The following is a 12186-nucleotide window of genomic DNA, read 5'->3' as shown; positions in this document are numbered from 1 at the left end:
TTTACTAGCTGCTCTAGAGGACAAAGGAAATTCCACACTTCCCTATGCCACCATCTTGCCCCACCTCCTTTGCCTACTGATTTTTGATAAGGTGGTAAAGACTACTCAATTAGGTAACAATAGTCTCTTCAACAAACGGCACTGGGAAAACTGGATTTCCATTTGCAAAAGCAAGGAGGATCCCTACCTCACACCATATACAAATATCAACTCAAAATGGATCAAAGACCTAAATATAAGAGCTAGAACTATCAAATGCCTAGAAGAAAATGTAGGAGAGCATCTTCAGTAGTTTGTGTCAGGCAATGGTTTCTTAGACTTTACACTCAAAGCACAAGCAACAAAATAAAAAATAGATAAATGACACCCCATCAAAATAAAAAAAAAAAACTTTTGTTCCTCAAAGGACTTTATCATGAAAGAAAGAAGACAACCTACACAATGGGGAAAAGTATTTGGAAACTATATATCTGATAAAGGATTGAAATCCAGTATATATGAAGAAATCTTTCAATTTAACAGCAAAAAGACAACCCAATTTAAAAATGTGCAAAAGCCTGAACAGACATCTCTCCAAAGAGGATATACAAATGGCCAGACAGCACATGAAAAGATGCTCAACATCATTTCCCATTAGGGAAAGGCAAATCCCAACTACAGTGAGACACCATTTCATATCCATTAGAATGGCTATATTAAAACAATGGGAAATAAGTGTCGGAGAGGATGTGGAGAAATAGGAGCACTCATTCTTTGCTGGTGGTAATGTAAAGTGGTGCAGCCACTGTGGAAGAAAGTTTGGTGGTTTCTCAGAAAGCTAAAGATAGAACTACCATATGACTGAGCAACCCCACTACTAGGTATGTAAGCAAAAGAACTGAAAGCAGGGGCTCAAACACAGACTTGCACACTGATGTTCATAGTAGCAATATTCACAATTTCTACAAGATAGAAGCAACCCAAGTGTCTGTCAACCAATGAATGAATAAATAAAATGTGGTATATACTTAAATAGAATATTATTCAGCTGTAAAAAGGAATAAAGTCCTGATACATGCGACAACATGAATGAACCTTGAAGACATCACGTTGAGTGAAATAAGTCAGACACAAAAGGACAAATATTGTATAATGCCATTTATTTGAAATATTTAGAATAAGGAAACTCACAGAGTCAGTAATTATAATATATATTACCAGAAGACAGGGTGGGGATAGGGAATGGGAAGTTAAGGCTTAAAATGCATAGAGTTCCTATTTGGAATGATGGTAATGTTTTGGTAATCGATGGAGGTGATGATAGCACAACAATGTGAATGCAATTAGCAGCAATGAAATATATATCAATATGATTAAAAGGGAAAATATTAGATTATATATATGGTAACAGAATAAAAATTTTTTTTAAACTTATGGAACTACACTCCACAAACAATAAACCTGAATTAAACCATTAATTAACAGTATAATTATAAAAATGTGCGATCATCAATGTGTTGGTGGTGGGGTGTTATATGGGAATCCTGTATTTTATGCATCATTGTTCTGTAAACCCACAACATTTATAATAAAGGAAAAAAATCATCTCCACATTTAAACTTCCATAATGATAATCTGAGATGAAATAATGGAACGTGTTAATTCTGAAGGCAATTCAGTCTGGATAGATGTCCAAAACAAGGCTTAGGAGTATAGGAAGCACTCCATATGTTCCAGGCACCAGTCTAAGTGCTTTATAATCATTAACTCAATCCTCATAAAAACCCTTATGAGAGTTGTGTACTATAACTATCTCTGTTTTACAGATGAGAAAAATCAAGGTACAGAGAGGTTAAACAACTTGTTCAAGGTCACAGTAAGTGGTTGAGCTGAGTCTTAGGCCTAAGCAGTAGGGCTCCTTTTGGTACATTCTCTTGGGTGCTTCTTCATATTTAACCATATTCAACCAAAAATAAACTTTTAATAGACACATAAATCAATCGCACAGAAGAGGGAGACCAAAAATAGACTTTCACCTGAATTGCCAAAGGTGCAAAGAAAATTCAATAGAGAAAGGATAGTCTTTTCAACAGTGGTGCTGGAACTGGGTACCTATCTGCAAAAAAAAAAAAGGGTATTATCTATACCCTGCACCATACACAATAACTAACTCAAAATGAATCACACAACCTAAACATAAAATCAAAACTATAGAACTCCTGGAAGAAAACAGAGGAGAAAATCTTTGTAGTCAAAGATTCCCTAGATATAAAACCAAAAACATATCCATAAAAGAAAAAATGAAAATTGGACTTTTATCAAAATTTAAAACTGTTGCTCTTCAGAAGGTACTGTTGAGAAGACAAGCCATAAATTGGAAAAAATATTTGTAAAACACACATATGACAAGGGACTTATATCCAGAATACATAAAGAACTCTCAAAACTCAATAATAAGAAAAAAACCCAATTAAAAATGGGCAAAAGATTTGAATGAACATTTCACCAAAGAGGATACACAGATAGAAATAAGTACATGAAAAAATGCTCAAATCATCAGTCATTAAAGAAATGCAAATTAAACCACAATGAAATACTACTACCCACTTGTTAGAATGGCTAAATTTTTTTAAGTAACAATACCAAGTGCTGGTGAGGATGTGGGGCAAGTGGATCTCTCATACATTGCTGGTGGAGTACAAAAGGCATAGCCACTTTGGAAAATAATTTAGCTGCTTCTTAAAAAGTTTAATATACAATTTCCATATGACTCCTAGTATTTACTGCTCCTGGGTATTTATTAAATCCTACTCCTAGGTATTTAATAAAGTGAAATGAAAACTTATGTTAACTCAAAAACCAGTATACAAATGTTCATGGCAGCTTTATTCATAATTGCTCCAAACTGGAAACAACCTAAAGGCACTTCAACCAGGGAATGGATAGCCAAATGGTGGTAAATCCATACAACAGAAAACTACTCTCAGCAATAAAAAGGAACGTCTGATATATGCAAAAACATGGATGTGTCTTAAATGCATCATGCTAACTAAAAGAAGCCAGACTCAACAGGTTACATACTATATGATTCCATTTATGTGACACTCTTGAAAAGACAGAACTATAGGAGTGGAAAACTTATCAGGGGATAAGGGAGGAGTTGACTCCTAAAGGAGCACAAAGGAATTCTGGGAGATGATGAAGCTGTTATACATCTTGATTGTGGTGATACTTAACATGACTGTATTTGTTTGTCAAAACTTACCGAACTGTACACTAAAAATGGGTAAATTTTATCTTACTTAAATTATACCTCAAGTTAAATAAATAAATACAAATTTAAACGCTTAGTCAGTTTAGGGGTTATGTACCTATGTAGCTAAAAGGTTATTTCATGAATGATAATGGTAATACCGCATAATAATAAATAATACCAGCACCTTGAGCTTATATACACTGATGGTGAGAGAAGGTGAAGCAATATATTTATATTAGCCTACCATGTTGTTAAACATATAATCACAAAATAAAATTATGAAATCTTAGGCATGAGAAGGATTTTCCATATCATCTAATCTAATCTTTTTACATCCTATCACATTTCCATTGTTCCCCCAGATTTGCCTGTTTTTAGCAATGCTGACCTACCCTCATCAGCTACTCACAGAATAAGAGAACTGGAAGGGATCTCAGGAAACTGAGGGATGGAAAAGTTAAATGACTTTACCAGTGAGGTACAGTTAAAGACAAAGTAAAACCCCAGTCCTATACACTTGGCTTGTCCTATGTTTTTTTTCCTTCATCAAAACTTTACATGGATAAAGAAATCGGAACCTTCATACATTGCTGGAGGATATGTAAAACAGTGTAGCTGCTTTGGAAAACAGTTTGGCAGCTCTTCAAAGAGTTAAACAAAGTTACCATATGACCCAGCAATTCTAGTCCCAGGAATATACCCAAGAGAAATGAAAACATCCATCCACACAAAAACTTGCACACGACTGTTCATAGCAGCATTATTCATAATATCCAAAAAGTGAAAATAACTCAAATGTCCATCAAGTGATGAATGGATAAACAAAATATGTTGTATCATTACAATGGAACGTTATTCAACAATAAAAAAATGAAGTACTGATACAGGCTATGACACAGATGAACCTCAAAAACATACTAAGTGAAAGGCTACATATTGTATGATTCCATTTATATGCAATGTCCAGAATATGGAAATCCATAGAGACAGAAAGTAAATTTGTGGTTTATTGGACTAGGAAGAAAAGGGAATGAAGAGTAACTGCTAAAGAGTACCAGGGTTTCTTTTGGGGGGATATGGATAAAAGTGTTCTAAAATTTGATTGTGGTGATGGCTCCACAACCCTGTGAACTTAATAAAAAATACTGAATTGTACACTTTAAATGGGTGAATTGTATAGTATACGAATTATATCTCAATAAAGCTACTTAAAAATAAACATAGTACTAGTTATTTCCTTTAAAAAAAAAACTTTGTGTGGAGGTTTTAAAACATGCCTGCATTCTTCGACACTCCTCCCATTATGAAATGGAGTGTATGTCCCTTTCCCTTGAACCTAGGTGTGCATTTGTGACTTCTTTAACAAACAGAATGTGTTGAAAATGATACTGTGTTACTTTAGAGGCTAGTTAGAAAACGCCATATAGCTTCTGCCAGTGTCTCTTAGGACACTCACCCTGGGAGACCAGCCATTATGCTGTGAATAAGCCCAGGCTACATGGAGAGGTCCCTGGCCCTCAGTTCCAGCTAAGCTCCCAACCTAAAGCCACCATCAACTTACCAGCCAGCTATGGGATGAAGCCATATTGGAAGCAATTATTTCAGCACCCAGTCAAACTGCCACAGCTGATACCACATAAAGTCAACAGCTATTCCTGCTAAGCCTTACACAAATTGCAGAATTATGAGCAAAATAAATACCTTGCATTACATTAAGCCATTACGTTTTAGAGTGGTTTAGTATGCAGCAATGGATAACCAGAATATTTTACATACTTAAAATCAAGATAAAAACACTAACTAGCCTCCCACTCAACACAGACACTTTTTTATAAAAGATAGCCGTCCAACTTTTGTCTGAATGTTTTGACTAACATGGAGATTATTTCCTCACAAAGCCACCCCTTCCACTGATGAACAACTCTAGAAATTATGATTTGCTTTACATTAAGACCAACTTCTGGTCCAAGTTTTACCCTCTTAGGTGACCATTACTGTCTAATCCCTCTTCCTCAGGACAGGCCTTTACATTATTAAATAACATAGGTAGAGAAATCATTAGCACTGTCCCACTTTATAGCCAAGAAATCTGAAACGCATAAAATTGGCTTCTTTACCCAAAGTTACATAATAGACACTGAATAAAAATGCAGTTAACCGAATTTCTGGTGTAAGGCTTTTGTTCAGTACTATTTCTATCGAACATGAGACAAATGTATTGGATGCAAGATGTGCTGTGCATACTCAAATGACAATTTTCATGCTCATGCAATCATTGTTTAGAGAACTAATCCTCATTTCTATCATCTAGGAGAGAGGAGTATTGGTATGAATAACTGGAAAATGAAAACTACTTTTCTGTACCACTCAAATGTTTCATATGTTTTCTCTTTAAGGGCAAGGATAATTCTTGTAATTTTGAGTCTTCCTCAGGGTTTTGTACATATATACAGAATAATGTGCCTAGCTAAAGGAGGCAGCATACAGATAACAAGGATAAAAGCATTTCTTTCACAATGACTTAAACAAATCTTACAATCCAAAAATATTTCCCATCATATCCATGGAGTAATTGTACAGTAAGCTTTTTCTTTTTCAAAATCAGCAATAAAAAAGGAGTGTCTTACACTGTTGATTACAGCATGCCAGCTGCCATGACAACACTTAGTACCCAAACATTCTTTCTAATTGAGACAATTTCTCCTAGCTCCAGTCTCCTAAGACTGACCCAATTACACAACTCAAAACCTAAAACCCATGGGATACTCCTCAATAAAGATACTATGATTACACAACCTAAGGAAAAATTTAAACACTATTTTTCCAAGTTGCAAGGAAACTTTTCCAGCAATGCATTTTAAAACCTAACGTCTTATATAATTGTTTGATAAAACTTTAAAACTTTTAAAAATTTAGCCATTTAAAAAATGGTTAAAATGGCAAATTTATGTTATATACATTTTACCACAATGAAAAAACATACACAAAGCTGTATACTCTATACTCCGTGTCCACATTACAAAGCCTAAACTTCTAATATAAACCACTTCTGCAATATATCTCATTTATGTTCTCTAGGCAGCATTTGCATTCTATTCCTTTTAAGATATAATTAAAATATTTTAGACGCAATCAAGACAATTCTAAACCCAGGAAATACATCATTGAACATTTGTACACTAGCCTAAATTGGCCCAAAGTGGTAAGGAACTAGAAAAAAATCTTTAAAATCATATAAAATTTACTGGGCTATCATAAACGAGACACCCTGGAGTTAAATGCTACTAATTCCAAAAAGAAGAAGCAATTTTGGGAGATGAGGCATCTCCATTGTCTCAAAATGTAAGCTGGTAATTTCTTTCTCTAATAGCACAAAAGATTTTTAAACTGGGTTGTTTCAGAATATAACACTCATTTATTAGAAAAATTTAATTAGCTGCGTTTATCAACTTTCATCCTACAAATAGCCAGAAACATGAGCTTATTTTATATATCAAGTAACATCTCTCTTACATCTCTAAAACTACAGTACCCAGTAGTGTTCCCCCAAAAAATGTTCCCTGTAAGCTCAAAACAAATGTGTACAATTGGAAGTTTACTACATGCTCAATTGCGGGAAAAGACTTAGATACTGGTGTCCGCTATTCTGTCGGTGAATTTACTTAGCCAAAGAGGACAAAACCCCAGAAAACTAGCCCATTTATCTGAAAGAAGATTAACATGAGAGATTCCAACTAACGGAAACATTGTTAAGAAAGTTTAATGAGACAATTTATTACGAAGCAGTAAGTCAAAGGTCAACCAAGACTACTCTAAATAAAAAACAAATGTACTTTAATCTAGTTTTAGTCTATGGTTTAAAAACAAAACCAAAAAAAAACTTTCTCTGTGGCAGAAAGATCAAGCTTAAAGAACATTATTAGAAATAAAAAAGTTGAGAAAAAAATTTTTAAAAACTGAACATCAAAAAACTTTAAATGATAGGTAAAATCTTCTTGAATGACAGAAAGCGCAGTACTTTCCTTTTCCTACCTTATAAAATGCTGCTATCCAGTGTGGACAAGAGGGAATTAATACATATACAACACGACCCGAAAAGGGTGATAAATTCTGCAAAAAAGCTTACAATTTCTTAAATCCGACACTCAGGGAACCAAGTTTACATGGACAAATTCTGCTGGGGATTGGAAATCATGCAGGAAGGCCTATGATATTACAAATGTCAATAAGAAATGTATTATAAAATATTCTTGGGTAAAGATATTTACATCAAATGTTGGATTAAGCAAGCAGTTAATCAAGTATTCAATACACTTACTATTTTACAAAGCAAATTTCCCATTTTGTTAGGAAGAGAAAAATAACTGACAAGCCTAATAAAGTATTTTGTTAAGCACAAATGAAGAACTACGTAGAAAGAGAAGAAGTATGAAATTTATGACTAAGTAACTGTATTTTATGCAAGAACCAGGGGACGTTTTCAAAACTTTTAGATTTCTGGCTACATATAAAAGTAAAAGTAAGGGCATTTTCATTCATTTAAAGCAATACTAAATTATTGCCTGGTTTACGCTGGTTATTTTCACCTTAGCATCTTAACTCACATTCCAAGATTGATTCGATTTTCATTATTTCTTTCGGGTAACTGGAAGAGGAAGGAAAACAAAGCTCTTCATTATACAGTCCACTTCGTATGTGAGAAAATTCAGCAATGGAATATATTCAAGTGGCGCCAAAGATCTTTACCCGGAGGGGCACACAAAAAGAGAAACCAGCCACAGAACGTAAGCCGAGGAAAAGATGAGAATCAGTCCCATGTGTAACCCGAGGACCGGACAAAACCCCGGCTCGGAGCTGCCGGTGAAATGAGCTGATTTGAGATTCGGTATCTTCCCCCAACTCTCTTTTCTTCCTTCGAATCCACCCTTGGACGGGAGGTCATCGCAAATAAAGGTGCGGAGCGAGGAAAGACCCCGGGGCGTCCAACTACCTGGACAACGAGCTTTAAGGCCCTTTTCAGTGCTTCAGGCTTCACCGTCATCAGGGGAGCCCTCTCTAGCGCTGTTTCACGCCCCTTACCCCACCCCACTGCCCAAAGTCAGACTTCAGTCACAGGCGTTCAAGAGAAGAGAGTGGGGGCAGCGGCTGGGTCGGCCACTTCAGCCCTCCTGGGCCGCAAGGGACCCTCGCCCAGCGGCTCGGGAGGGCTGAGGCCAGGAGCTGCCGGATTCTTGTTACCTTCTTGCGCTGGTCCCAGCTGTACTGCTTCGGCTGCTCCTCCTTACCCTCGGGCCGCGACTCCTTCTCAGCCTTCTGCCTCTTGGAGAAGCAGCAGCCCATGGTCCTGGCCCGCGGGAATCACTGGCCGCCCCTCCTCGCCCGTGCACTAGCTCAGTCACCTTTGAGAAAGTGGCGTGGACCCCAGGAGCTTAGAAACCGCCCCGTGAAACAGCCCAGCCGCCCGCAGCCTCGGTTCCCCGCGAGGCCCAGCACCCCTTCCCCTTTCCCCTCAGTTGCCCTGTCGACCCACCGCAGCCAATGAGCGCTCAGCGCCGGCAAGCCAATTACAGCCCCGCGAACAGCCCCTGCGTAGCCTATGAAAAGAGGCCGACATCCGCACGCACCAATCCATGCCTAGCTTCTCGCGCGCACGCAAGGCCTCCACGACCCCGCCCCCTCCGGCTACTGTCCCGACTCCCTCCGGCTACTTTGGCGGGTGTTCTAGTGGGGGGGGGGGGAGTGAGGAGTCCCATTTCGGTAGCCCTTTCTTTCTGCCCCTGGTGCTGCGTCCAAGTTCTAGGCATGGGTGGGTTCCCTAGGTGACCCTTAGACTTCAGTTTCATGAAGCAAGAGATGAAGGAAAAGGAATTGATTCTGACACAGGAAGGGCCCTGAGTTCTGTATCCCTCATTCCTCTTCTCCCCTTTTTCAACTCTCTCCAGGCCAAAACACGGCGTCGCCTTTCGTATTGTCTAGTTTTCCGCGCTTAGAAATTCCCCGTACATTCTTAGCCATTTCTTACCTCTGGGCTTTTCTCAGGGCTGCCTCTTCTACCTGGAATGCTGGGTTTCATCCCCCATCCCCTGTCATACATCGTCTGGCCAGTGTTGCCTCCTCAGGAAACTTCCCGGACAACCTAGATCCTTATTCTGTGCTTTCTTAATACTTTCACTTATCGCTCTAAAATTGCCTAAGTAATTAGTAAAATAATCAGGTATTGTCTCCCTATTGGAATTGTGAATTTCTTGAGACCAAGAAATTCACCTTTGAATCTCCTAGGCCTGGCCGAAGTCCATACTAGAAGCTCAATAGAACGTTTAACAAATGAATGATGAATGAACACATGTACCCTAATGAAGGAAGCATTTATAACCTTTCCCTTAGCCTTTCCCAAAGAAAGCGAGCAAAGGTGTTGTTGTGGGAGAGTAAAAAGAAAACTGAATTTGACCCTAAAGTGATGTGCATTTGATGTGCTACCAAGATGTTCAAACACTGTGCCTCAGGGAATTAAATCACCAACTTATGTTTTCTATGACATAAGCAACGTGTATTTTAAAAAACAAATTGAACCCAACTATAACAAATGTTAACATTTGGTGTGTATGTGTATGTATATATATGTTTAAATATCTTCAGAAAAACCGTATACCATTTGTGTAGAACAGACCTGATTGTTTGTATGGCAATGCTATGTCCTCAAATAGGCTATATGCTCCATGAGGAGAACCCTATACCATAATTCCACTCCACACTCCCTCCGCACTGATTCACAACTGGCTTGTATCCTAAATGAGCCTCTGACTTGAGCATTAAGAACGTTCTCTTTTTCACTTCCAGTCTTTTACTGCACAATCAGGAAGAAAAGTTCATGTGCTTAAGTATTAGCAATTGCTACAAATTTAAGTTCCAGATCTTAGGCAATAAGGTCTTTCTCCAGTACACTTCTGCAGAATGAGATGAAAGGTTTATGTGAGGATGTTGGACAAGACCCTAATTAGGTATTTTATATTTTTATATCCATATAATGTTAAAACTGCGACCACATAGTGCAGTGGAGCAAACAGAAGGCCAGAGAGGGTGAAGGGATTAATCTATAGTCATGAGAGTAGTTGAGCAGGAATTAGAAAAGCCCAGAGCCTGTGTCCATGAATTCTCATCGCCCCTTCTATAAATCAGCTCTCTTTCACTTACTCATCAGCATATATATGGCTGAGAATAGCCATTCCACCCTGATTCCTCAAGGCCTTTTTGTCCAAGTACATGCAACAGTCTATTTATATCTTAGTTAAGATTCTCAAGGAAGATAACTGGATAAATTCCTGGCTAGTCAATGACAGATTGGCTACCCAAAGATCAGGTGTGTGCTGGGGACAATTAAGGTAGCATATAATATTCACCTTCAGCAATACCGGTAACATGCAACATGGCCGCCAGGGCTGATGCAAGAACACCCTAAGCTATAATTAGCCTTCTTCAAGGAAGTAATGGTAGTTCACGCCAAAAGCTCTAACCATACTTCTGCCGCCCGCCCTAGCAACAGCAATCACCAATCCTAGACCGCCACCCGCCTTTGCAGCCACCAATCCTAGGCCGCCACCCATTTTTACTAGCCACTCCCTCTACTTTAGAGCATATATACCCTGCCTCCTCAATAAAATTTTGCAGCTTGATCAGAAACCTGTCTTGCTGTCATTCCTCGTGTCTCTTGTCCCATACCATTCTTCCTTCACAGGACTTGGAGCTTCCGTTGATCGTCCCGCGGGCCGGGACAGGTGTGCACCACTGGTCTAATTATTGCAGCCACAGGAATAATTCAATTTCCATATTACAAACGTGGGTGGGGAGCAGGTCTTGACTAAGGGGACATGTGCTGGCAGCTCTAACTTTGCAAAGTCCGTATAGAAGTTGGTTGCTCCTTCTGCTTGCTCCCCGTCTGCTGCTTACACTCTTTTGTTTTCTTTTCCATAGAAGGCTGCCTTTCATGCCCAATTTAATATATATTCATCATATTAACATGTTGGGTGGTGGGTTTGCACCTGGCCACAGGCTCCAGAGATGATTTTATGTTCCTTGTGTCTTGACCATAGAAGTGATATACTTACCTTTCAGAACAGTCCCAAAGAAATGTATCTCTACAGCATGAATAAGTAAATTACTCTAGCAACAATGGCTAGAAAAGTCCCTGTGCTTACACTGATCTGACACATCCTTGCTCACTCTTCACTCATCCAAGGAAAGACTTCACATCAAGCTAAGAAAGAAGGGGAGGAGTGTTTCAGTTATCTATTGCTGTGTAACAAACCACCCAACACTTAATGGTTGAAATCAACAACAATTATTTATTTTGCTCACGAATCTGCAATTTATTTAGGTCTCAGTGGGGACAACTCAATTCTGTTCCATGTTGCATGAAGCCTCAGCTGAGATGACTCAGATGGCTTGGGCCGGGCCTGGCCTGGAATCACCCTACATGAAATCTCAAGGTCTCTCTATATGGTTTCTCCAGCTTGGTAGCCTTAGGATCATCAGGCTCCATGTATGGTGGCTTGGGACTCTAAGAGTGAGTGTTCCAAGACACCAAAGAGGAAGCTGCAAGATCTCTTATGGTACAGCCTTGGAAGTCACATAGCATTGCTTCTACTGTATTGTATGGGTCATATTAGGGTTGGTCCAAATTCATGAGGGGAGGGGACTAAACAAGGGAGTGAATACTGGAAAGTGTACATCTTTGGGGTACCATCTCGGAGGCTGACCACCACAGCAGAAGTCAATTCTGTCGATAGTATTACCTGAATGTACTGAAGGTGCTGAAGAAGAGGACTGGAAGGTTAAAAAATGTACAGGCAGATACCTTTTTTCTTTTAATAGATTTTTGAGCCAACATTTCTTATACTTCAGCTTTTAATTAGTTTTATTAACCAATTACCAATTTTCTTTCACCATCTTACTGA

The 12186-nt window shown here is 38.6% G+C and overlaps 1 protein-coding gene across 1 annotated transcript in view; it reads right to left on the bottom strand.

Moving 5' to 3' along the window:
* RP2 (RP2 activator of ARL3 GTPase) overlaps positions 1-8658 on the bottom strand; it is a 66192-nt gene extending 57534 nt beyond the window's left edge. Inside the window, exon 1 of the mRNA XM_037820791.1 lies at positions 8474-8658. Within this exon, the coding sequence (XP_037676719.1) occupies positions 8474-8575 (102 nt within the window). The 5' untranslated portion in view covers positions 8576-8658. The remainder of the gene's footprint in view (positions 1-8473) is intronic.
* Between the last annotated feature and the right edge of the window lie 3528 nt (positions 8659-12186).

The sequence above is a fragment of the Choloepus didactylus genome, chromosome X (genome assembly GCF_015220235.1).
Source record: "Choloepus didactylus isolate mChoDid1 chromosome X, mChoDid1.pri, whole genome shotgun sequence".
Taxonomy (NCBI): Eukaryota; Metazoa; Chordata; class Mammalia; order Pilosa; family Megalonychidae; genus Choloepus; species Choloepus didactylus.
Note: the sequence above shows the minus strand (reverse complement) of the source record. Positions and strands in the feature narration are given on the sequence as shown.